General features: G+C 44.5%; 1 protein-coding gene across 3 annotated transcripts in view; it reads left to right on the top strand.

The window, feature by feature from the left end:
* The window catches only part of zgc:123010 (uncharacterized protein LOC641500 homolog), a 151,511-nt gene extending 125,231 nt beyond the window's left edge, over positions 1-26,280 (top strand). For 2 of the 3 annotated variants that reach the window (XM_043713012.1, XM_043713011.1), the window contains exons 13-16: positions 5,662-5,739; positions 22,086-22,188; positions 24,567-24,703; positions 25,782-26,280. In XM_043713012.1, the coding sequence (XP_043568947.1) occupies positions 5,662-5,739; positions 22,086-22,188; positions 24,567-24,703; positions 25,782-25,917 (454 nt within the window). In that variant the 3' untranslated portion in view covers positions 25,918-26,280. Of the gene's footprint in view, positions 1-5,661; positions 5,740-15,525; positions 16,261-22,085; positions 22,189-24,566; positions 24,704-25,781 lie in introns of those variants that run through there. The other variant, XM_043713013.1, reaches the window with a different exon arrangement.
* The last annotated feature ends 1,610 nt before the right edge of the window (positions 26,281-27,890 follow it).

The following is a 27,890-nucleotide window of genomic DNA, read 5'->3' as shown; positions in this document are numbered from 1 at the left end:
TCGAACTCAGCACCGCCTTCCTAACCTGCAATCTTCTTCCCGACCTCTCCGCCCCCACTCCCGTCTGACCTATCACCCTCACCTTGACCTCTTTCCACCTATCACATTTCCGACGCCCCTCCCCCAAGTCCCTCCTCCCTACCTTTTATCTTAGCCTGCTGGACAAACTTTCCTCATTCCTGAAGAAGGGCTTATGCCCGAAACATCGATTCTCCTGTTCCCTGGATGCTGCCTGACCTGCTGTGCTTTTCCAGCAACACATCTCCAGCTACATGCTAGAATTGGCAGTTCTCCTCTCAAGTGTTCAATTTCCCCATGTCTTATACCCCAGAGCATCGGATTGTGTCATTGGCTTTTAAGATTGTCAATATACTCAATTCAAACTTGATTGGAAATTGGTATTTTTTTCAGAGTAAATTTAAACTAATTGGGCAAATTCAAATTTGTTTTTGTCACCAGACCACTCAGTGAGTGCCGTTTGTTCTTATTCAAAATGTTACTTTGTAAATTCTCCAGCACTTGGTATACTTGCCAAGTCGTTCACTCTCTTAAAGGTACACCCACATCTTCTTAACATGGAGGATGGGACTCACAGGGGTTATACATCTTTTTTACACCCTAGTTGATTTTTAGTCCCTGACCCAAAGTACAGGTTCAGTGACACAATTCTTTGAAGTTTGCGCCCCATGTAGATAGGGTGGTTAAGAAATCTTCATTCCTGATGAAGGGCTCTGGCCTGAAACGTCAATTCCTCAGATGCTACCTGACCTGCTGTGCTTTTCCAGCAACACACCCTCTAGCCTCTGCAGTCCCCACTTTCTTCCAGGGTAGTTAAGAAGGCATTTAGCACACATGCTGTTGTAGCTCAGACCTTTGAATGTAGGAGCTAGGACATCATGTTGAGGTTGTACAGGGCATTAGTGTGACCTCTTCTAGAGTATTGTGTCCAGTTCTGTTTGCCCTGTTAAAGGAAGAATATTGTTAAGCTGGAGTGGGTTCAGAAAAGATTTACCAGGATCTTGCCAGGAGTGGAAGGTTTGTGTTATAATGAGAGGCTGGATAGGCTGGTTTTTGCCTGGACTATAGGGAGTTGAGAGATCACCTGATAGAGGTTCATAAAATAATGAGGCATATAGATAAGATGAATGACAGATGCCTTTTCCCTAGGGTGGGGGATTTCAAGACTAGGGGTATTTTCTTAAGGTGAGAGGAGAAAGATTTATAAAAGACACGAGGGGCCATTTTTTTTTACACAGAGTGTGGTTTGTGTGTGGAATGAACGTCCAGAGCAAGTGGTGGATGCGGGTACAGTAGTTGCAAGTTTAAAAGACATTTAGATAAGTACACAAAGATGAATTGTTTGAAGGGATATGGGCCAAACGCAGGCAGGTGGGACCAGATTAGTTTGGGATTATGATCAGCATGGACTGGTTGGGCCGAAGGGTCTGTTTCCATGCTGTATGACTCAAAAATGTAAAGCTAGCATCGAGCACAATTCACAGATGCAGACTAGAGGGAACAGGTCCCAGGATAAAGGAGCTACATATCCTCGAAAATCCCCTTGGGAATGAAGAATGTATCTACCCCTGACTTAAAAATACTTAAAGATTGTGCATCCACTGCCTTTTGAGGAAGGGAATTCCAAAGACTCTCAATGTTTAAATACAAGGTGTTGATCAGGTAAAATCACTCTCAGAAGCAAAAGCAGAGGCTGCTGGAGAAACTCAGCAGGTCTGGCAGCCTCTGTGGAGAGAGCAACTGAGTTAACCTGAAGGATCACTGGACTTGAAATGGTAACTCAGTTTTTCTCTCCTCAGAGGCTGCCAGACCTGCTGAGTTCCTCCAGCAATTTCTGTTAGTTTCAGATCTTCAGCATCTGTAGTTCGCTAACTTGTTTTTGGAAACCCCAGAATAGTCATAGAGTCATACACTACAGAAACAGACCCTTCAGTCCAACTTGCCTATGTTGACTTGATAAAACACAGCAGGTCAGGCAGCATCCAAGGAGCAGGAAAATCGACGTTTCGGGCAAAAGCCCTTCATCAGGAATAGAGGCAGGGTGCCTGCAGAGTGGAGAGATAAATGAGAGGGGGGGTTGGGTGGGGAGAAAGTAGCATAGAGTATGACCTTGGGGGTTGCAATGAGAGAGAAACTCACTGAGATTCTTGTAGAGAGAGGAGAAAAACTTCTTCAAGGCAGGCATCCTTGCAAGAGGATTCGCAGCAGGGTTAAAATCAACGAGGTTTCCAGCATCTGCAGTCCTTGTTTTTACCAATGTTGACCTGGTATCCTAACCTGAACTAGTCCCATTTAGCAGCATTTGGCGCATATCTCTCTAAACCCTTCCTATCCAGATGCCTTTTGATTGTACCAGCCTCTACCTATTCTGGCAGCTCATTCCATACACCCACCACTCTCTGTATGAAAAAGGTACCCTTCAGGTCCTTTTTATATCTTCCCACTCTCAACTCAAGCCTCAGCTCTATAGTTTTGGACTCCCCTATCCTGGGGAAAAGACTTCGGCTATTTACCTCATGATTTTAAACCTGCATACGGTCACCTCTCAGCCTCCGATGCTCCAGGGAAAAACATCCTAACCACTTTTGAAATACTGTGTTCAGTTCTGGTCTCCCTGCTATAGGAAAGATGTTGTGAAACTTGAAAGGGTTCAGAAACGATTTACAAGGATGTTGCCAGGGTTGGAGGATTTGAGCTATAGGGAGAGGCTGAGTATGCTGGGGGTGTTTTCCCTGGAGCATCAGAGGCTGAAGAGTGACCTTATAGAGGTTTATAAAATCATGAGGAGCATGGATAGGGAAAATAGATAAGGTCTTTTCCCAGGGCTGGAGGAATCCAGAACGAGAGTGCTCAGGTTTAGGGTGGAAGGGGAAAGCTTTAAAAGGGACCTAAGGGGCAACTTTGTCGTGCAGAGAGTGGTACGTGTATGGAATGAGCTGCCCGAGGGAGTGGTGGAGGCTGATACAATTACAACATTTAAAAGGCATCTGGATGGATATATGAACAGGAAGGGTTTAGAGGGATATGGGCCAAATGCTGGCAAATGGGACTGGATTAATTTAGGATATCTGGTCGGCAAGGACAAGTTGGGCCAAAGGGCCTGTTTCCATGCTGTACATCTCTATGATTCTATGACTTTCCTTACAGTTCAAACCCTCTAATCCCACAGGCTTGTGCCTCAACATTTAATGATTGTCTGTTTACCGAAATGCACTTTTTCTGCTCCAACATATGTGGGCTTTTAAGTGTATGCTAATTAGTCTGTATTTAATAGAAGCATGCTAGCACTTGCCTTAAATACTCATGTTTCCCTCATTTTGCCAACAATTACTAGGTGCTCAGCTGGGAGAATTTAGATTACAGACATAATCATAGGCATTACACCTCAGCAATTTAAGACTTAATCTGTTTTAATGTCCTTGACAATTTTGAGGTTCTCTTCTGCCCTCAGTCCCTCCCAGATTGTTTGGTTGTTGAACCCTCTAACGGTTCTGCCTCGGTCAAGCGACCGTTTCTCTTATCGGAACACTAGCCTGTTTTTGCCTCGGGAGCCCTCGTCACAGGATGTGAAGCCACATCCTGTTGATTGACGTACCCAGGGAGGCTAGGAAATTTTTGGGAACTGGAGAGATGGCTGGATGTTCCTCTGTTAAGTGTCACTTCACTGCATCCCTTTAATGCACCAGCTTTGTTATCTCAATTTGAATTGGAATCATCTCCTTTAAAACATCACAGAGCAAAACAGCACAGATAAGGCCAGTCTGCCTGTGACATCTGAGCTAGCTGTTTGGAACAGCTTGGCTCAATCCCACTGCTCTCCTCTTGTCCCCTAACCCTGTAAGCTTCCCTTCTTCAAACATTCACTGTATTTCTTTCAGTAAGTTAGGATGGAATTGGCTTCCACGAAGGGGCATAATTTTAAGGTGATTGGAGGAAGGTTTAGGGGAGATGTTAGAGGTCAGTTCTTTACGCAGAGAGTGGTGGGTGTGTGGAATGCACTGCTGGCAACTGGAGTAAGATACATTAGGGACATTTAAATGACTCTTAGGCACATGGAAGATAGTACAATGAAGGGTAGGTAGGTTAATCTGATCTTGGAGTAGAATAAAAGGTCGTCACAACATCGAGGGCCGAAGGGTCTCTACTGTGCCAGACTGTTCTATGTTCTATGATTTCTCTCCACAGATGCTGCCAGACCTGCTAAGCTTTTCCAGCAACTTCTGTTATTGTTTCTGATTTACAGCATCTGCAGTTGTTGGATTTTATTTAGGAGTATGTTATGATCCATTTATTGCTTAAATGATATCCAACGTAGGTGAACAAGTATGAAGAGGTGACAGATGAACTGAACTTGGTGTGATTTACAACACATGTAGTAGAGTTTCGACTGACAAAGAGTAAAACGTTAGAATAATCAGGTCTAAAGGTAACAAAGACATAGAGTCATACAGCACGGAGACAGGCCCTTCAGTCTAACCAGTCCATGTTGAACATAATCCCAAACTAAACTCGTCCCAGCTCCTGCTCCTGGCCTATTTCCCTCCAAACCTTTCCTGTTCATGTATTTACCTAAGTATTTTTTAAACATTATACAGTGCCCACCTCAGGAAGTTCATTCCTCACACAAACCACTCTCTGTGTAAAACATTTGCCTCTCGTGTCTTTACTAAATCTGTCTCCTCTCAACTTAAAAATATGCCTCTTAATCTTGAAATTCCCCACCCTAGGGAAAAGACACCTGCCATTAATCCTATTGATACCCCTTATGATTTTATAAGCTTGTGTAAGGTCACCTCTCAAACTCCTATGCTCCAGTGAAAAATGTCCCAGCCTATCCTATGTTCAACATCCTGGTAAATCTCTTCTGCATCCTCTCCAGCTGAATAATATCCTTCTTATAACAGGGCAACCGCAACTGAACACAGTACTCCAGAAGAATGAGGAAGGAGGGATGAATGTCAATGATGAGGGCCAAGAGTTTGACAAGGATCTCACTCTTGCTGTTGCTGACTCCCTGAGATTTGCTGAATAAACAAAGATTGATGAATGAGCCTTGACCTGTCCCAGTCTCCATGGCTTGCGGTTCAATAGAGGAACCTGTAGAAAGCTAGGGTTTCATATCTTTAATTTCTGCTGATCAAAGTAATGGGATTGTTGCAAATGTTTTTTTTGCTAATCACTCAGCAATTAGTCTGTGTTTGGATGAGATTACGGTAAACAAATGTCAGCAATGTGGCGACAGGCTGCATGTTATAAGGCACACGTAATGTATGAAGAAAACAATCTTTTCCATAATAGTCTTACAGTCAGAATGTTTCAAAATAGACTTGTGGGTTAAATGGTTGACAAGTGAGATTGTCCAGATCGGGTTTGATTGCACTGTGCAAGAGGTAGTGAAAGTCTCCTTTATTAAACCAAAGTATTCACTCTGCACAATCCCGTATCTCAGGAAGATCTTCAGGCAATCAATGGTCCACTTTGAAGCTCAGCAGCAGTTTTGTGCTGGCAGGTGAGGCAGGCGCATAGTGCAGAGCAAGACTCCAAGATCAGATGAGAGACCAGTTCATGTGCATTTGGTGATTGAGGAAGGAGTGTTGTCTGAGCCAATTGTCCTTAAATTGTATATTTTCTTTCCTCTCTCAGGTTAACTTGTGCGTCATTGTGGGTTGGAAATGTCACTGTTTACGTCAAAGAGAAGCAGCTTAAGGACCTGTTCAGAAAGTAAGTACATGACATGCTCAGAGCTTTCAGATTACAGAACTGGCACAAATTGGAGGCTATAGCAGGAAGCATGATGGCCTAGTGGTATTATCACTAGACTATTAATCCAGAGAGCCAGGTAATGTTCCTGGTCATTGGGTTCGAGTCCCACCATTGAATTGAATTCAATAAAAATCTGGAATTAGGAGTCTAATGAGGACCATGACCTATTGCTGATTGTTCTTAAAAACTCATCTAGTTCACTAACATCCTTGAGGGAAGGATTTCAGCCGACTTTACCTGGACTCACTCCAGACCCACAGCATATGTGGTTGACTCTTAACTGCCCTGTGGGAAATAAGGAATGGGCATAACTGCTGGCCTGGCCAGTGAATTTTTAAAAACAATTAGCCCTGTCTTGCAGACCTCATGTATATTCATATACAGTGGCACGGTGGCTCAGCGGTTAGCACTATTACCTCACAGCACCAGGGACCCAGGTTCAATTCCAGCCTCGGGCGACTGTGGAGTTTGCACACCCTCCCCATGTCTGCGTGGGTTTCCTCTGAGTGCTCCAGTTTCCTCCCACAATCCAAAGATGTGCAGGTTAGGTGAACTGGCCATATTAAATTGCCCATAGTGTTCAGGTTAGGTGCATTAGTCAGGGGAAATGTAGAGTAATAGGTTAGGGGAATAGGTTTGGGTGGGATACTCTATGGAGGGTCAGTGTGGACTTGTTGGGCCAAATGGCTTGTTTCCACACTGTAGGGATTCCATTCTATTTTTAAAAAATCTGCCCCCTTCATGGAGTCTACACACTTACCCATTTGAGGGAACATTTTGTGTCATCATTGCCTGATTCACAGTGCTATTAAACACAACTCCAGATCTCGCTAAAGTCCTTCAAAGCCATTTTACTGTTGGATCAGTTTAACTCAGAATTATTGCAGTGAGCAATGAAAAGACCAATTTGGATGAAGAAGGTGCTTTGGGCCGTTTTGTCTCGAAACCTCAACATCTGGTGGTGTTTTCCATGAGTTGAGTGTCTCGGCTGCAGCTCCTGCCTGTTTAAGCTCCGACACTGATTCAGTGGGCTTCCAGTCTCTGAATGCTGACCACAACTTCCAAGTGAAATATGGTGGGGAGCTTGCAAGCTGCAATGTGAATGCACAGTCACAAAGGAAACCATTTCATAGTATGTCCCTGAGCCAAGGAAGTACTATTTGAAGTGCAGTCACTGTCATAGTACATGAAATACAGCAGCCAATTTGCACAATACAAAACTCTCTCAAAGATAGCCTGTACTCATCCGGTAAATCATTACCAATCAGTTCATGTAGATCACTAACTCACGATTAGAGTTAGAGAGTCTAGAGATGTACAACATGGAATCAGACCCTTCGGTCTAACTCATCCACGCTGACCAGATACCCTAAATTAATCCAGTCCCAATTGCCAGCACTTGGCCCATATCCCTCTGAAGCCTTCCTCTTCATATACCCATCCAGATGCTTTTGAAATATTGTAATTGTACCAGCCTCCACCATTTCCCCTGGCAGCTCATTCCAAACACACACCATCCTCTGTGTGAAAATGTTGTCCCTTAGGTCCCTTTTAAATCTTTCCCCTTCCACCCTAAACCAAAGCCCTCTAGTTCTGGACTCCCCACCTCAGGGAAAGGATCTTGTCTATTTATCCTATCCATGCCCCTCATGACTTTATAAAGCTCTAGAACCTCCCGCAGCCTCCGACATCCAGGGAAAACAGCCCCAGCTTATTCAGCCTCTTCCTGTAGCTCAAACCCTCCAACCCCAGCAACATCCTTGTAAATCTTTTCTGAACCTTCTCAAGTTTCACAACATCCTTCCTATACTGTGGACTGTTCCTCACAAGTACCCAAATTTCTTTGTGAATGCTCTGTCCTAGGTTGTGGTTGCTGTTGAGGGACCTGCAGACCACTCCCGCGTTTGTAATTCTTTCTCCTGCTTGACATTGGCTGAAGAGTGAACACTTAATAGGATGTAGGACCATGAGCTGTTATTGCCTGGGAGGGGAGGAGCATCCCAATGTAACAACTGGTAGAATTGAAATTTAATTAATGAACTTAAAATGGAAACTTACTCTTACTGAAGGTGGCCGTCAAACTGTCATCAATTGTCATTTTAAAAAAACCTGCTAATGTTAAGTGAAAGAAATCAGCCATCATTACCTGGTCTGGCTTGCACATGACTCCAGCCCCACTGCAATATGACTGACTCTTGACAATCCTCAGAAATGGCCTGAGCACACCATTCAGTTCAAGGGCAGTTAGCGATGGGCAACAACCGATCTCCTCACCAGTGACACACAATCCATAAAATCATAAAAATGAAAATAAAACCTGAGAGAGAACAGAGAAGGACTCAAGGTTGGAGTGTCATCTGAAAGATGGCACTTCCAAAAGTGCGGCACTTCCAAAAGTGCAGCACTCCCTCAGTAACACATGTCAAGTGTCACTTCGGACATTTGTGCACAAGTCTCTGGAATCGGATCACAAACCTTCAGCCCTCTTAAAATATCTACTTTAACCAATTCATTATCAGTTACATTTGATGCCTGGGATGTGTATTTCATTAAAAGTTATTATTGTTGAAACGTATTAGTCCTGTAGATGGCCCTCTAATGGGCATTCCAATGTTAAAACTGTTCTATTGTTGTTATGGTTCCAATATATCATGTGTAATCTGGTCCTTGGTTTTCCAAAACATCATTCAAAATTATTTCTGAATATGTTTTTCAGTTTCTATAACTGACATGTGTAAAAATCTAAGATTAAGGATTTGAACGTACTTTAAACAATTATGACAATCATGTAATTACATTCTAAACAAATTATCTTCTTCGGGCCTTAAGATTGTTTTCAGGGAAGTTTAGGGCTTTTCCCCAAAACCCAAATATGGAGTTGATACATTTTACCCTGAGCTGTGTCTCTGGGCTAATGTTGTATTCGGCTACAAATGGGAATGCAAGGAGTACAGTATATGGGACGGATAAGGAAAGGTGAGTGACCAGCGTCCCTAGGGAAGGGGCAGGAGGCACAATTCAATCTGGGAGCTTTGTATGGAATGGTGAGGAAAGGAGAAACAGTGACCCTGGGCTTGGGATGTGCTGGGGGAGCAACGCTGGAGCAACTAGGAGAATAGATGAGAAGGTATGACATATTCTCGAAACAAAGACAAGAAAAGCCAAAACAAAATGTGGAAAGGGAAGCTCATGATCAAAACCAGAAGCTAATGAAATGAAAATAACAAATAATGAGAGACAGTAAAGCCACATGCTATCGATAATAGGTTAGAGAGTGATTTTTGTTTTGTTATTCAATGACAGGATGAGGATATCTCTGGCTGGGCAGCATTTATTGCCTGGCCCTAATTGCCCAGAGAGAAGTTAAGAGTCACTCACATTGCTGAGGGTCTGGAGTCACATGGAGGCCAGAATGGCAGCTGCCTTACCTAAAGGGAATCAGTGAACCAGATGTTTTTTCGTGACATTCGATTCATAGTCATCATTAGACTCTTAATTCCAGGTATTTATTCCATCTGCTGTGGCAGAATTTGAACCCAGGTCCCCAGAACATGACCTGGGTCACTAGATGAACAGATGAACAGCTTCTCCTCATTCTCAACTTCAAATATCAAATAGATTGATCAAAGAGATATAAATAAGAATAGTTATTAATAACACTTAGTTATAGAGTCATAGAGATGTACAGCATGGAAACAGACCCTTCGGTCCAACCCATCCATGCCGACCAGATATCCCAACCCAATCTAGTCCCACCTGCCAGCACCTGGCTCATATCCCTCCTAACCCTTCATATTCATATACCCATTTGGATGCCTTGTAAATGTTGCAATTGTACCAGCCTCCAATTCCTCTGGCAGCTCATTTCATACACACACCACCCTCTATGTAAAAATGTTTCCCCTTAGGTGTCTTTTATATCATTCCACTCTTAGCCTAAACCTATGCCGTCTAGTTCTGGACTCACCCACCCCAGGGAAAAGACTTTGTCTACTTATACTATCCATGTCCTTCATGATTTTATAAACCTCTATAAGGTCACCCCTCAGCCTCCGACACTCCAGAGAAAACAGCCCCAGCCTATTCAACCTCTCCCTATAACTCAAATCCTCTAACCCTGACAACATCCTTGTAAATCTTTTCTGAAATCTTTCAACTTTCACAACATCCTTCCATTAGGAAGGAGACCAGAATTGCACGCAATATTTCAAAAGTGGCCTAACCAATGTCCTGTACAGTCGCAACATGACCTCCCAACTCCTGAACTCCTGAAGAAGGGCTTATGCCCGAAACGTCGATTCTCCTGTTCCATGGATGCTGCCTGACCTGCTGCGCTTTTCCAGCAACACATTTTCAGCTCTGATCTCCAGCATCTGCAGACCTCACTTTCTCCTCCTGTACTCAATACTCTGACCAATAAAGGAAAGCATGCCAAACACCTTCTTCACTATCCTATCTACCTGCAACTCCACTCCAAGGTCTCTCTGTTCAACAACACTCCCTAGGTATAAGTCCTGCTAAGATTTGCTTTCCCAAAATGCAGCACCTCGCATTTATCTGAATTAAACTCCATCTGCCACTTCTCAGCCCATTGGCCCATCTGATCAACATCCCGCTGTAATGTGAGGAAACCTTCATCGCTGTCCACTACACCTCCAGTTTTGGTGTTATCTGCAAACTTACTGACTATACCTCTTATGTTCATATCCAAATCATTTATATAAATGATGAAAAGCAGTGGACCCAGCACCGATCCTTGTGGCACTCCACTGGTCACAGGCCTTCAGTCTGAAAAACAACCCTCCACCACCACCCTCTGTCTTCTACCTTTGAGCCAGTTCTGTATCCAAATGGCTAGTTCTCCCTGTATTCCGTGAGATCTTATTGGGGTGCCCCAGGTTTATTTGGGACAAGGGGTCAGTGGGGGTTAATGGAGTGTCACTGGGTGCCAGTTGAACATAGGGGATCCATCAGCAATCTCACACCGCCAGTGATTGACTGTCTGTCTGCAGGTGTGGCTGCGGAGAACAGAGAGCCCGCTGCAGGTGTGGCCGCGGAGAACAGAGAGCCCGCTGCAGGTGTGGCTGCGGAGAACAGAGAGCCCGCTGCAGGTGTGGCCGCGGAGAACAGAGAGCCCGTTGCAGGTGTGGCTGCGGAGAACAGAGAGCCCGCTGCAGGTGTGACCGGCGCTCGTAGCACGATGACTGAATGCCCCTTCCCCTGATCCTTGACGGAGACAGGGAGAGAAAGAGAGAGAGAGACAGACAGAGACAGAGAGGGAGAGACAGAGACAAGGTTTGATTCTTTGGATCTTTATTTTAATGGGAACGTGACAGTTCCACACGCGCGCATCGAACAAAATGACATCGACGACAGTGACTGTGCTCACAAATGGAGTCGGAAATGAATGTTGGCACCAGCGGGCTGAGGAGGATGGTTGTGGCTCATGGCTGTGCAGGGAGCAGATAGCCCAGGGGTCTGGGCCAGCTCTCTGCTCCCTTGGGTTCAGGAGTACCCCAGGACACTCCATGTGCCTGCCCTCCCCAGTCCTCCCCTCTGTCAGGGGTGACAGTGACAGGGATAACACATTCTGACATTGCCTACCCTGTCTCTCTCACTCACACAGACACACTCACACTCTCACACACTCGCACACACTCACTCTCTCTCACTCACTCAACGTGACACTCATCCAATAAGTTATGAGAAATAGCCCACGATTTAATACATTTGGCCAGCCAGTGACACACACATCCAACAGCAGGTGACTGCTGGTCTTGGCACAGAGAGAGATACTCTCTCAGGATCAGCGAGGGGGACGCCAGGGTGGTGGGGTAGGAGGCCGAGGGCTCAGAGAGAGAAAGAAGGAATGAATGGGCTGGGGGACAGAGAGAGAAGAGCTGGGTGGGCGAGAGAAAGAGTGTGATGTCAGAGAGAGAGAGAGAGAGAAGAAAGAGAGAGAAGAAAGGGAGAGAGAAAGAGAGAGAATTTGTTTTCCAGCCGTCCCTTTACTGCGAACATCTGCCCCCAGTCAGCTTGTGAAAGTTCTTGCCTAATGCCGTCAAAATTAGCCTTCCTCCAATGTAGAACTTCAACTTTTAGATCTGGTCTATCCTTTTCCATCACTATTTTCAAACTAATGAATAACAACTTCTTCCACATCTTGATTTTAAAAATGCACAAGTTTGTGACACCACTTAACTCCTTTCTTGATGGGTGCAATTAATTTCCCACCTACAACATTCATATTCTGCTGTCGGGCAAGATTTACATAATAAGGGGACTAGCCTTCTAGCCTATCCATTACAGTGATTCCAACTTCGGAAGAGCCTGCCTCCTGGGTCAGGATAGTGTTCCCTTACACAAGTCGCACTGAGTTGGAATGGTAGAATTTTACAAAATGCAATGAGCTAGTCGCTGTAGCTCTGCAGGTAGTTTAAGTTATATTTGCCACAGAATCAACCAACTACCAACTCATGGGTGCTGCCACTGACCCTCCTTTCTATACTGGGTATATTGGCCTGTTTGGTTAACAGTGGGAGGGGTTGAACCACCAGTGAGTCTTAACAAGAAAGTTGAAAATCCCATGACACCAGGTTATAGTCCAACAGGTTTATTTAAAATACAAGCTTTCAGAGCAACATCACTAAGGAGTTTGGCTCTGAAAGCATGAATTTTCAAATAAACCTATTGGACTATAACCTGGTGTCATGTGATTTTGAACTTTGTCCACCCCAGTCCAATACCAGCTCCTCCACGTCTTAAAAAGAAGAAACACTTGACTTAACAGTACAATGTTGTTTTCTGTGTGTTAGCAGAAGGTACAAGTTACATTCGCCAGTCAGACATAATTACTAAGACTAAAAGCCAGGGATGGTATGTCTGATCTGATTGGGATTCAGAGCGAGACCCTCCTTCTCTCCATCCAGGACATCAGCTTGTTTGGTGCTTCATGCAACATCCATCATTGACCCTTTCAGAACATTACCTTACGCAACACTTTTCCCTCTAAGTAAAGCATTTTTGGGTCAAGCACCACTCAGAGACTTGTTTCGAAAAATTAAGGTAAAAATGCAAGAAACAAACCCAGGGAGTGCTGGAGAAACGCAGCAGGTGGGGTAGCATTTGTGGAGAGAGAAACAAAATTGACGTTTCAAGTCCAGTGAGACTCTTCAGAATTTTCTTCTTCTGAACTGTCATATAGATGTGAAACATTAACTCTGTGGCTCTCTCCAAACCTGCTGTGTTTCTTTAGCATTGTCTGTGCTTGTACACAAAACCCCAGGTTGACACTTGAATGCGGTAGTGAGGGAGTGCTACATTATTGAATGACTATCTTGGACATTACAGAGGCCCAATCTGTTGTTTCAGACAGAGTTATACAGACAGAGATTGGGGTGGCACGGTGGCTCAGTGGTTAGCGCCAGGGATCCGAGCACGATTCCACCCTCGGGCAACTGTGTGTGGAGTTTGAACATTCTCCCTGTGTCTGCGTGGGTTTGCTCTGGGTGCTCCGGTTTCCTCCCACCATCCAGAGAGGTGCAGGTCAGGTGAATTGGCCATGCTAAATTGTCCCATCGTGTTCAGGGATGTGTAGGCGAGGTGGTTTAGCCATTGGAAATGGAGGGTTACAGGTGTGGGTTTGGGTGGGATGCTCTTCAGAGGGTCAGTTCGGACTCGATGGGCTGAATGGTTTGCTTCCACAATGTAGGAGTGTACGAATATACAGTGGTCACATGGCAGTATGTTGAAGGACAAAGAAGATATTGCCAGTATCCTTGCCAATGTCTACCCTTCACACAACATCTCAAAAACAGAATATTATTATGTTGCTGTTAGTGAAAGCTGGTTGTGTGCAAACGTGCTGTTAGTATTTCATTACGCCAGTGACTACTTTGACATTTAAAACGTGCTTCATTGCAAAGCAATTTGGGACATCCTGGAAAGGTACCATCCAAAGCAATTTCTTTTTCTATCACTCAGAAAATGGCTTGAATCCAATTAAAAGGTAGCAGCAACATAAAGATTTCTAACAAAGCTATCCTTGTGAGCAACTTTCTAATCGCAAACCCCAGTCCTATTTGGTTTTATTTGCGCACTTCTATTTAGGAACTCATTTTGCTCTTGAAAGCGCTGTCTGAACTGATGATTGCTGCTTTTGAGTATTTCTGTATACCGACGTTACAAAACTGCCCTTTATGAAGGGACTTATAGGTGTGTCGGTGCATACTATACAGAGAGAGAGAGAGACTTTCTCTGTGCTGCCAGGAACTCCCCTGTGTCAAGTCTTCTAGTTAATGACACCGCTGCACAAATAAGCTGTTCTGAATAAGGCAAGGAAAATTAAATATTGACATGGGATAATTTGATGTTTTAAGGGGCAGGAGAGTCAAACGTGCTCTGTCGAGACACATTGCTCATGAGGCTTTGAACTAATGATTTAAATCATACATTACATCACAAGCTATTTAGTTAAAGAGCATGCAATAGATGTCTTGGAACAAGAGTAGCTTTTATCTTGCTCAGTACCTGTGCCAGTGCTGCCTGCATCCTGCAAAATCACAAACAGAATGGTACCACCCTTATTAAATCCAGGAATTTCCACTGGCAAGCTGTCAGTCATTTGAGGGAGTAACTGCAGTGGTCGTAAGACTCAAACTAGCTCGATTCCGCATTCTGATCAGTCAAAGTTTGTCATCTATTTGAGATACATTCACAGATGACCGCGTTGTTGTCAGCTGGCTTAGACCGCTGAACAGCTCCAGCTAAAACAGCAATTCCTGGAGACTGTCAGTAGGTCTGGCAGAGAAAGCAGACTTTCTGTTTCAAGTCGAATTCTGAAGTAAATGGTGCCCGCACCTCTTCATAAAACAAAGAGCAGCGGATGCTAGAGACGTGAAACCAAAGCAGTAATTGCTGGAGAAACTCAGCAGGTCTGGCAGCAGCTGTGGAGAGAGAGAAACAGAGCTAATGTTTCAAGTCCAGTTCTTCAGAACTTCACTCGAAATGAAAACACTTGTTTTTTTTCTCTGCAGTTGCTGCCAGACCTGCTGAGTTTCTCTAGCGACATAGAACTTAGAACATTACAGCGCAGTACAAGCTCTTTGGCCCTTGATGTTGCGCCGACCTGTCATACCAATCTGAAGCCCATCTAACCTACACTATTCCATGTACGTCCATAGGAGAAAGTCCATATGCTTGTCCAATGACGACTTAAATGTACTTAAAGTTGGCGAATCTACTACCATTGCAGGCAAAGCATTCCATACCCTTACTACTCTCTGAGTAAAGAAACTACCTCTGACATCTGTCCTATATCTATCGCCCCTCTATTTAAAGCTATGTCCCCTTGTGCTCGCCGTCACCATTCTTGGAAAAAGGCTCTCCCTGTCCACCCTATCTAACCCTCCAGCTAAGGCTACTTTTAGAGCTGAGATTCCCATTACATATGCAGCCTTGTTTTCAAATCCCTCCATGGCCTCCCTTCTCCCCCGTCACTACCCCAACTCTGCACTCCTCCAATTCTGGCCTCTTCTGGATCCCTGCTGTTCTTTGTTAGATTATCGGCGGGAATACCTAACAGTGCCTAAATTGGGGAATATTCTCTCTGCTTCTCATGAATTTGCTTTGTAACTTCAAATAAATGCTCAGAACAAAGCTTGCTGACCAAGTGTTGGGTCACCCATCTGAATACGTGGCACAGTATCAAATTTTCTCTGATAATGTTGCATCTTAATCTTTAAGACTCTTATTTCATGGGCATCTTTGGCAATATCTGATTTATTGCCCATCTCTAATTGTCCTGGAGAAGATGGTGGTGTGCTGCCTCTTTCAAGCACTGCAGCCCCTGGGGCACAGAGACACCCACAGTGCTATTTGGAAGGGAGTTCCAGGACTTTTGCCCAGTGACAGTGAAGGAGCGGCAATGTAGTTCCAAGTCCAGATGTTGTGGAGCAGAGCCTGCAGATGCTGTGTATGTGTTGTCCTTATCCTTCCAGGGGGTAGAGGTCACTGTTTAGAAGGAGTCTTTGGTGAGTTGCTGCAGTGCTGGTACAAACTGCTGCCTCTGCGCATCATTGGTCGAGGGAGTGGATGTCTCACTGTGTTAAAGGTGTCATATAAATGCATGTGACTGTTGTTGTGTGGACAGAAAAAGTCTGTAACACAGCTGAGGAATTTAATGAATGCTGTGTTCTGCAAACTACAATTATTCAGTGCTTGGTTTCCTTAACATCCAAGAAGCATTTAGTTCTGGTATCTCCTGTCATGTGCGTACCTTGCCTTTAAGAAAATTCATGTTTAAGCATTCTATGTCCTGTATATATACAATATTGTGACTCTGTCAGGCTGAGAGTTTGTAAATTACACACGCAAATCAGTCAGTTTGCTGTGTAACTTGTAAAGTGTTTTACTATTTTAAATAAACCAACTCACCGTGTTCATCAATCCATGATGAGTGATTGATTAATAGATTGATATCATTAATATGATCTGGGGAACAGCATTGGGGAACATCGCACTAATGAGGCTGGTTATGCTCAAACAGTCATTAAACAAGTCAATCTACAGGTGAAATAAATAGTGGGTACTCTTAAGTTGTGCTAAAATGCATGAGACCCCCTATGATGTCTTTGTTCATTACATCGTCAGAGTGGGTTGTAAACACAGCTAGGTGGTAAGCAAATCTGTATTGAGAGGTCAGTTCAATTCATTTGAGAAAGGCGTGTGATCAGAGTGTGTGCTGTATCAATAACAAGCAAGGGGAGATCAAAGGCATTGTGTAAGAACATTTCCTAGTTTAAATTGGGACACAGCAGACCTCCTAATAAAATTCAGTGACATCACCACAATGCCGCCACCTCCCCTAACTATTTATTGTTGTTGGCTAACACCGGAGCAAGTTTTAAATAACTACCACTACAAATTCTTTAAAAATATTCATGTACCCACAGACATAGGAAACCATGATGAACCATACAAATGTAAAACTTCCAAAATACAACAGTTCACCAATCCCATATGCAGGATCAATAATGCTGGAGTGCGATTCCAATCGATCCATCCAGACACTGCAGATGTTCCACATCATAGACTCTCCTGAACCAACATGAAGTGACCTTGAACCCTTCAGAACCCATGGAATCAGTCAAACATCAGACAACAGGGATTGCAATTGACTACTGTATTCAAGAAATACTTGCAGAACTAAATGTAAAAGAACAATAGTACACATCACTCTCTTCTGAATTGGTGGAGTTAAAATCTCAGTCCCGGCTGAGACAAATGAAACTTCAGAGGAAAAGGATAAACAATTAAACCAGGATAAATCCAAACTTGAGAATGCCATCTCTGAAAGATAACGTCTGTTGTGGATAGTTCCACTCTGCTCATTAAAATGAATGAACAACTGGAAGAAAGAGAAAGGGTACAACATGAACTACAAACCCTTTGTCATCAATCCAATTGAAAGATTGCTGATGTACAGGAAGGTCTGGAGTAATGCACACAATAAAACCCATCAAGCTCACCAGAAGCAGCTACAGAAACGTCGGCTTGAACTCAAAGCAGTTCTAGAGAAAGTGACAGACCTGCAAAAACAGATGGAGCTGCAAATCACCCATCTGATAGTCTCTTCGTAAATAAATGTCAATAATCATGCCCAGCTGAAAGAACATAAGCAGGTAAATAGAGAAGAATAAACAATTACTGGAGCAGCAAGTGGAAAAGGCTAGGTTTCAAAGTTGGACAGTCAGAGCACGTTATGAAGGAGACAACATGTTGTAAAATGGAGAGACCTAGAGGTTCAGGTGCGTAATTCTTTGAAGTTTACATCACATAAAAACAGGGTGGTTAAGAAGGCATTGAGCACGCTTGCCTTATTGATCAGACCTTTGAGTATAGGAGTTGGGATGTAATGTTGAGGTTATATAGGACATTGGTGAAGCTACTTTTAGAGTACTGTGTCCAGTTCTAGTTGCCCTGTTATAGGAAGGATGTTATCAAGCTGGGGAAGCTTCAGAAGAGATTAACCAGGATGTTATGGGACTGGAGGATTTGAGTTATAAAAAGAGACTGGATAGGCTGGGACTGTTTTCACTGGAGTGTAGGAGGTTGAGGGTGACCATATAGAGATTTTAAAATCATGAGGGGCATAGATAAGGTGAATGGCAAGGGGTCTTTTCCCTAGGGTGAGGGATTTCAAGACCAGGGGCCATATTTTTAAGGTGAGAGGAGAAAGATTTAAAAAGACATAAGAGAGAACTTTTTTTACACAGGGATTGGCTCGAGCTTGGAAATGAACTTGCAGAGGATCTGGTGGATGTGGGTACAATTACAATGTTTAAAACTTCGTGGATAAGAAATGTTTGAAGGGATATGGGCCAAGCGCAGGCAAGTGGGACTAGTTTAGTTTGGGATTATGATCGGCATGGACTGGTTGGGCCGAAGGGTCGGCTTCCGTGCTGTATGACTCTATGACCGTGACTATAATGGACTGAAAGCTTTGATAGAATTAGAAGGATCTAGAGTATAAAACAAAATGCTTCACACTGAGCTGGGAGTTCTTAAGGAACAAAGCAGTAAGTCCCAAATGGATTTTAACCCCTTGAAACAACTTGGCGGATGTCAGTGAGTGACTGATCTGGAGCAAAACGTTGTGGTAATGTGTCAGGATAAGTAAATTTTAGAAGAGGAACTGCAGCCCATGAAAGAAAAAAACTATGCAACACAGACATGAAGGACGGACAATATCACTCCTGATGGTGAGACATCAGTAGCACCTCTAGACAGTCACCATCACAAGATATGAATACCTCAGCAAATTACCTCAGTGTGACAGAGACTCATAGGCTCATTTGCTATTGTAGGTGGTTCAACTTCCTTTGAGAAATAAGGAGGATGTTTTTATTCATACCTTATCTTTCAGAGAGTTGGTCCTGAAGGACTCAATGCGCTGTGTGTATACAAATGTTGTGACTCTGCCTGAAGGTTAATCTGACATGAGCAGCCACCGGAGCTGACACTGGCACCACACTTTGACCCCTCGGAGTATGCTACTCTGCTCCTATTAAAGGGCCCGCGGGAGTTGCCAGGAAGTGTTCGGCCTGGATTAGGATTCACTTGGTTGCCAGCAAAGGGCCAGTTATTGTTTTGCCGCAAACCATTTTCGTCTTTTGAAAATTCGACTTAAACCGAATTGTATCCAATTTCCTTCGGAAGCACTTGCTGTCTCTACTGAAGAAGCCTGTTTGGTGTTCCTGGGATGAATATTGTGATGATCCATGTAAGTATGAGGTAACAGGGCCTTCTCATCCATCTGGACAAAATGGAGGTTTCTGATTTTCTATCTTATCAGAACAGGTATGGTTTATATTAAATAACAACACCCTTGTGAGACAGTATCTAGACAAATATTTGGATTTCTGTCCTATTGTAGTAAGGCAGGGGTAGAGAGTAGAACTGGAACCTCATTTTTTCTTGTTTAATTTGCGGAGCTCATTACCAGAGTTACAGTCTGCTCGAATAGATCGGGTTTTGAATTGATACCCAGTTACAGCCCACCACCTAAATGCAGTTAAACACTCGATTTACATCTCCTGCCTTGATTACATCGGAGAACCCTCTGGATTTTGCCTTGAAATTCAGCCTCTCCATCTCTCAGGGACCACAGTAAATCTGATTCCACCTTAACACTTGCGAATTGATCATCCCACCCTGTGTGGAACTGAATGGAAAATCCCCAGGTTCGATCCCCATTCTGTGACAGTGAGCTGACTTTGGTAATTATCACGGTGCGGGGGTGTTTATCGTCAGCACCAATATAGAGAGGAGTAGAATTAGCCATATTTCTCCCTCTTATTACCTGCCTCACTCCCGGAGGACTAGTGTTAAAGTCATCAAACTGTTGTCCGTAATGTAATGGTAACTGGTGACCCAGAGCGAAGGAAACTAAATGGACCTAAAGTATCCGTTGTCTGTAATCTAATAGCAAAATGGAGCAGATTCAAGTGGCAGTTGTTTCATATTTATGAAGCGTTTTATTGAAGCAAGAGGGTGGGGATTTCTTGTGGTATGGTGGCGTCCCTGCCTCTAAGGCAGGAGATCCTGTTTGAAGCCTCACATGCTCCAAAGACATGGAATAACATCTCTGAACCGGGTGATTGGAAATTACCTTGAAGCAGGGAGTGGGTGCTGTGGTAGTGCCCCTGCTTCTAAGCCAGGAGGACTGAGGTTCAAGTCCCACTTGCTCCAGAGGTGTGTCCTAAAATCTCTGAACGGGTTGACTTTGGGGGAGAAAAACCCAGAAAATGAAGCAAGGTGACGTTCTTTGCATTAACAATAGGAGCAGTAACCAGGGAACCTGATTTAAGATTTTAGATAAGCAGTAGTTGGATTGGGAGAATGTTTTTTGCAAGCTCTTATTGATTTGCTTTAATATTGTCACACGCACTGAGATCCAGTGAAAAGTATTGTTTTGCCTGCTATGTAGGCAGATCATATCTTACAGAAGTACATCCTGGTAATGTAGCAGAATACAGAATATAGTGTTATAGCTGTAGAGAGGGTGTGGAGAAAGATCAACTCGAATATATGAGAGGTCTATTCATAACTTTCATAACAGCGGGAAGGAAGCTGTTCTTAAATCTGTTGGTGCACATTTTTAAACCTTTGTATCTTCTGCCCGATGGAAGGGAGTATCGGGGTGGGAGGGGTTTATTAATGACGTTGGCTGTTTCCCCGAGGCAGTGGGAAGTGTAGACAGAGTCAATGGGTGGAAGGTTGGTTTGCCTGATGGACTGGGCTGTGTTCACAACTCTCTGTAATTTCTTGTGGTCTTGGGTAGAACAGTTACTATACCAAGCTGCGATGCATCAGGATGGGCTTATGTTAACAGTTTTAGTAATAATTTTGAAAAGGGAATAGTACTCAAAAGGAACACTTTGCAGAGTCACAGGGAGAGAGCAGGGACAGGGACTAATTGAACTGATCTTTTCAAGAGCAAGTGCAGGCCAGTACCTGAAGGGCCTCCTTTGCTGAGTAAATCTGTGTAATTCCTTACACTGCGCTAGCTGCTGTCGAAAATATTTTCTCTAATGTGTCCCTCCACTTTGTCAGAGGCTGTAATGAAGAACACATTTCCCTTCCTGTGCTACTAGCCTCCCTTCTGTTTCCATGTGTCTACTTAGCAACACATTCGCAGAGTAAAATCAGATAAATGAGAAAGGTTAAGTACTCTTGGTGGGATGTGATTAAGAGACATTTTAATTCCAGTTTATTCACGGTCCTTCCAAACTTGTCAATCATTTGTTAGACTCCCCCTCCTCCATTGTAGCCGAGTGGTGCCAAATACCAGCGCAAGTTTGGCAGATGGATTTAATTCAGATAAATGCGAGGTGCTGCATTTTGGGAAAGCAAATCTTAGCAGGACTTATACATTTAATGGTAAGGTCCTTGGGAGTGTTGCTGACCTCGGAATGCAGGTTCATAGCTTCTTGAAAGTAGAGTTGCAGGTAGATAGGATAGTGAAGAAAGTGTTTGGTATTGGTCAGAGTATTGAGTACTGGAATTGGGAAGTCATGTTGTGGCTGTACAGGACATTGGTGAGGCCACGTTTGGAATATTGTGTGCAATTCTGGTCTCCTTCCTATCGGAAGGATGTTGTGAAATTTGAAAAGGTTCAGAAAAGATTTATAAGGATATTACCAGGGTTGGAGGATTTGAGCTATAGGGAGAGGTTGAATAGGCTAGGGCTGTTTTTCCTGGAGCATCGGAGGCTGAGGGGTGACCTTATAGGGGTCTATAAAATTATGAGGGGCATGGATAAGATAAATAGACAAATTCTCTTCCCTGGGGTGGGGGAGTCCAGAACTAGAGGGCATATGTTTAGGGTGAGAGGGGAAAGATATAAAAGAATCCTAAGGGGCAACATTTACACACAGAGGGTGGTACATGTATGGAATGAACTCCCAGAGGAAGTGGTGGAGGCTGGTACGGTTGCAAGATTTAAGAGGCATTTGGATGGGTATATGGATAGGAAGGGTTTGGAGGGATATGGGCCGGGTGCTGGCAGGTGGGACTAAGATTGGGTGGGATATCTGGTCAGCATGGACGGGTTGGACCAAAGGTCTGTTTCCGTGCTGTACATCTCTGTGACTCTATGTCTCTAAGTTGAAGTCTGGATTCTTAAAATCGTCTCCTCCTTGTGTTGTGCAATGTCTCTCCAGCTTGATGAGGGTACATCTTGAATAAGAACAATTAGATGTGACCAGAGAATATTTGATTTACTTCTAATTGCTTCCTTCTAGTTATGGGGAGATCGAAAGTATCCGGGTGCTACACGAGCGTTTCTGTGCATTTGTCAACTTTAAGTGCCATGCAGCAGCTGCTAAAGCATTGGAGGCATTGCAGGTAAGTTGGGAAAGGTTTTGCTCTTTGGGTTTGTCCCTTTAGTCACCCATCCTTGCACGTGCAAGTCTCCCGATTCATTGATGTGAAGTGTGACTTGTAAATGGCACAAGGTAATTATCACTCAGTTCTGCTCTGAAAAGATATTTTTGTATGCTTTTTTGACTTGCCCTGGGAATAAAATGCTGGATATTGACAGCACTACATCACTAGGCATGGGCGATATTTACAAATATAACTTGTGACTGAAACTAGAGCAATGTCCTCCACTAACAGGCAAATAGTTTCTCTGGTTAAATGCAGTCAGTGGAGGATAGTTTGCACATGGGTTAACCCCAGTTTCTGACAGCACTGTAGTTTCTAAGTGTGATTTAACTGGGGGTCATGTGGTCATTTCCATTGTGGCTGAGGTTTGTGATTTCGTTCCTTTCGGATCGACATTTTCAACCTTCGGGAGATTGCAGTCACTAGGGTGGGACAGCTGAAGAGCAGCCAACGAGCAGTGACTTCTCCTGCCACCCTGCTACTTCAACCCTTCTGAACAAACAGTAAGAACCAGGAGCAGGAGGCCCCTTGAGCCCTGCCCCACCATTTAATACAATCATGGCTGAGCTCATTCTGGCCTCAGCTCCACTCTCCTGCCTGTTCCCCATACCCCTTACTAATTAAAAATCTGTCTCTCTCCTCCTTGAATTTATTCAGTGTCACCGTTCTCTTCCACAAAATCCCTACAGTATGGAAACAGGCCCTTCGGCCCAACAAGTCCACACCAACCTCCTGAAGGGTAACCCACCCAGACCCATTCCCCTACACTTACCTCTGACTAATACACCTTACCTACACATCCCTGAACACTACAGGCAATTTAGCATGGCCAATCTACCGTAACCTGTACATCTTTGGGTTGAGGGAGGAAACCAGAACACCCAGTGGAAACCCACGCAGACACTGGGAAAATGTGCAAACTCCACACAGACATTCACCCCAAGAGTGGAATCAAACCCAGGTCCCTGGCGCTGTGAGGCAGCAGTGCTAACCACTGAGCCACCATGCCACAGATTCCCAACCCCTAGAGAGAAGTAAGTCCTCCTCATCTCCATTTTAAAATCTGCCATCCCTTCTCCTAAACCTATGACTTCTCATTCTAGACTGCCCCCACATAAGGAAACATTCTCTCTACCTCTACTTTGTCAATCCCCTTTAGCATCTTAGAGACCTCAATTAGATCTCCTCCATTTTCCTAAACTTAAAATCCAGAGAGTATAGGCCTAAACTGCTCAATCTTTCTTTAGAATAGCACCTTCTGAATGCATTCAGAAGAGATGTTTGTACTTGGAAAATGATGAGAATAGGCGACTTGTGACTGCAAGGATGAGTTGAGTGAGTAACAAAGCTGCATTTAACAGGGAAGTTAGGAAGTTAGATGTGGTTGAGGTGCAATGAAGTAAACTTCGGTAGGCTTGTGCAAAGCATAAATATTAGCATCGATCATTTCATTTGGGCTCAACATAATTCTAAATTATTGTTGTTGTAAACAGTCTGCTCAATGGAATGCACAGTACATATATATTGCACAACTTTGTACACATAGAACATAGAACATAGAACAATACAGCACAGAACAGGCCCTTCGGCCCACGATGTTGTGCCAAACATTTGTCCTATATTAAGCACCCATCCATGTACCTATCCAATTGCCGCTTAAAGGTCACCAAAGATTCTGACTCTACCACTCCCACAGGCAGCGCCAAATGTGGCCTAACCAAAGTCCTGTACAGTTGCAACATCACTTCACATGACATCAGAAAAGTGATGGTGTCTTCTGATTTGCTGGGTGCTACCACAAGGAATGTTCTTTTTCCCCATAGAATCCCTACAGTTTGGAAACAGGCCATTTGGACCAGCAAGTCCATACCGACCCTCTGAAGAGCATCTCACTCAGACTTGCTTCCCACCCCAACCCTAACCCTGTATATCCCGTGGCTAATCCACCTAACCTATGCACGATGGGGAATTTCCCATGGCTAATTCACCTAATCTGCACATCTTTGGACTGCAGGAGGAAGCCTGAGTACCCAGAGGAATCTCTCACAGACATTGGGAGAATATGCAAACTCCACACAGACAGTTGCCCGAGGGTGGAATCGAACCTGGGACCCTGGTGCTGTGAGGCAGCTGTGCTAACCACTATGTCACCCAGGTTGATCAAATAGCTTCTGTTTCTACGTAGAGAGTCTGGGGTGGTGCTTATTGCCCATCCTGATGACACAGAAGGGCTGAAGCTTGAAACCTTCTGGTATTTAGCATCTTTCTGATGGTATCGGGCAGTGTCGAGTCACGTTTTGTTTGCATTTGTGAGTGATTCTCTCTTTGATCCGCAGGGCAAGGAGATCGAGAACACAAAGCTGCTAATTAAATACCCTGACAGACATCTGAATAAACGAAGTTCTCCATTGCAGAAACCCTCTACCCCAGTGCGAGTGTCACCTCAACCCATAAGTGGGACCACAGCATGTGGGTGAGTTAGAGTCATGTACAGCACGGAAACAGACCCTTCGGTCCAACTCATCCATGCCAACCAGATACCCTTTGCTAGCATTTAGCCCATATCCCTTGAAACCCTTCCCAGTCATATACCCATCTAGATTAGATTCCCAACAGTATGGAAACAGGCCCTTTGGCCCAACAAGTCTACACCAGCCTTCCGAAGAGTAACCCACCCAGACCCATTCCCCTACCCTGGGCACTATGGGCAATTTTAGCCTGGCTAATTCACCTAACCTGCACAACTTTGGATTGTGGGAGGAAACTGGAGCAAACCCACGCAGACATGGAGAGAATGTGCAAGCTTCGTACAGGCTGGAATCGAATCCAGGTTCCTGGCACTGTGATGCAGCATTGCTAACCACTGAGCCACCACGCAGCCCCATTTATTCCTTAGCCTGTGAATGTGTTTCATAATTAAAATATCACTGTTACTATCTGGCATCTGGGGTACTTAACTTCAACAAGTTTTAACACAATGTCCTTCATCGTTGTGTTTGGCTGATTGGTTTGGATTTTAGAGTCGGATGAAGAGAAACACGAAAACAGACTGATTCCTGGGATGGCAGGACTGACATCTGAAGAAAGACTGGATTGACTGGGCTTGACTGGAATTTAGAAGAATAAGGGGGAGAATTTCATAGGAACATATAAAATCCTGATGGGACTGGACAGGCTAGATGCGGAAAGAATGTTCCCGATGTTGGGGACATTCAGAACTGGGATCAATAGGGGTAAGCTATTCAGGGCTGAGATAAGGAAGAATGTTTTCACACACAGAGTTGTGAACCTGTGGAATTCTCTCCCAGAGAAAGCTGTTGGGGCCAGTTAGTCAGATACATTCAAAAGGGAGCTGGACATGGCCCTTGTGGCTAAAGGGATCAAGGGGTATGGGGAGAGAGCGGGAATGGGACACTGAGATTACATGATACCCCACAGTCATATTGAATGGTGGTGCAGGCTCGAAGGGCCAAATGGCCTACTCCTGCACCTATTTTCTGTGTTTCTATGCTTTTCAAGTCTTAAAATGTTTGTCGCTGTTTCACTGTCAGGTCAAAACGTCGAGGCCCGGTTGACGGCGATGAATGCTACTTTTGGCGTACGACTGGCTGCCATTTTGGAGACAAGTGCCGCTACAAACACATCTCTGAGCACAGAGGAGTTGACAAGAAACCCTGGCAGCACTGAAGGAGGCCCAAGTCTGCTCAGAGACCAAATAAAAAACCAAGTATTACGGATGCACTAACTTCAACAGAACCTTCCATATCTCAGGCTGATCTGGCATCATCAGCATATCATTACATCCAACAGTTTCTCAATGGGAAGGGGAATTTGGATATTTGCACTCCATATCAGGCCTGTTTGATTAAGTACGAGTACTGAGGAAAAATCAATGTTTAGACACTCCAGTTTTGGGGGCATTTTTCAAAATTGCCACCAATTTAAAACTCTTTGCCTAAATTTGTATGGTATCTGACACGCACACACACAGGCTGACACTCACACTCTCAGACACACACGCGCGCACGCACACTCACACTCACAGACACACACAGGCACACACACAGCCACATTTCTATACACAGACACACACAGACACACCACACTCCACACACAGACACACCACNNNCACACACAGACACACATACATACACACATATACACACAGACACGCCACACGCCACACACAGACACGCCACACACAGACACACCACACACAGACACACATACATTTGAGGACCAGCTCTGAGAATCTCCTCCTCTTTCCTGCTTTTGTAATCTCTTGCTTCATCTCTTTTTGAAGACACAAAGTGATTTGTTGAAGTATTTCCTGGGCCTCACACTTTCCCTGGCTCCTGAGTTGGAATCTAAAGTCTATAGGAAGAGGCCAGTTATCCCCAAGCTGAGCCTCTTTGCATGAATCCCTGAGGTTGTGGCTGATTTGCGATATACTCAATCTACCTATCTGTGCCAGTTTCCCTTCATAACTTGGACTAACAAAAAAAAGCTTTAAATCCCAGATTGAAATTTTACAATAGGTATAGCACAACTTACTTTTTGCAGAAAAGAATTCCAGCCATCTACCACTCTGCCAGACTTCCGGAAAGGTCTGGTTCTCAATTTTAATGACTCCCCCCTCCTTCTGGACTCTCCAATCAGCAGAAATAGTTTTTCTATATCCACCCTCTTGCTTTCCTTGAACAGCTCGAAAAATCTGAGCAAATCGCCCCTTAACCTATTCAATTCCAGGGAGAACAACTCTAGTTTGTGTCATCTCTTCACCCAGAATCACCATTGGAGTGCAACTTACCCATCCCCACAGGTAGCGAGATGTTTGTGGAGGAGAGCTGGAGAGGTTGTCTTTCTCCCCTGTTCCCACCACCTCTGCGCTTGTCAAGATGATCCATCGGGAACTCTCTTGACTCGCCAGCAATTAAGGCCCTTAATTGGCCAATTAACTGCCAATCAGGAGCTCACCTCACCATCAACCCATTGTCCTCCTTCTCATCAGGTGGCAATAGTGGCTGGATTATCCTGGGGAAACCTGGTCTCCAATTTACCCAAATCTGAGGCTAATCTCAAGCAGGAATGGGGATAGGGGGCTCGTCACCAGGTTCCCAGTCCTTGCCTCCATTTGCCCTGTTCCTCGTCTCCTGATTGGGTCCCCTGGACAGAACGCCCCTGGTGCTCACCTTCCACCCTACCAACCTTCGCATAAACCAAATCATCCGCCGACATTTCCGCCACCTTCAAACAGACCCCACCACCAGGGATATATTTCCCTCCCCACCCCTTTCCGCCTTCCGCAAAGACTGTTCCCTCCGTGACTACCTGTTCAGGTCCACGCCCCCCTACAACCCACCCACCCATCCTGGCACTTTCCCCTGCCACCGCAGGAACTGTAAAACCTGCGCCCACACCTCCTCCCTCACCTCAATCCAAGGCCCCAAAGGAGCTTTCCACATCCATCAAAGTTTTACCTGCACATCCACTAATATCATCTATTGTATCCGTTGCTCCCGATGCGGTCTCCTCTACATTGGAGAGACTGGGCGCCTCCTAGCAGAGCGCTTTAGGGAACATCTCCGAGACACCCGCACCAATCAACCAAACCGCCCCGTGCGCCAACATTTCAACTCCCCCTCCCACGCTGCCGAGGA

This window comes from Chiloscyllium plagiosum, chromosome 22 (genome assembly GCF_004010195.1).
Source record: "Chiloscyllium plagiosum isolate BGI_BamShark_2017 chromosome 22, ASM401019v2, whole genome shotgun sequence".
Taxonomy (NCBI): Eukaryota; Metazoa; Chordata; class Chondrichthyes; order Orectolobiformes; family Hemiscylliidae; genus Chiloscyllium; species Chiloscyllium plagiosum.
The sequence above is the reverse complement of the archived record's forward strand: the minus strand, read 5'-3'. Positions and strand labels throughout refer to the sequence as shown.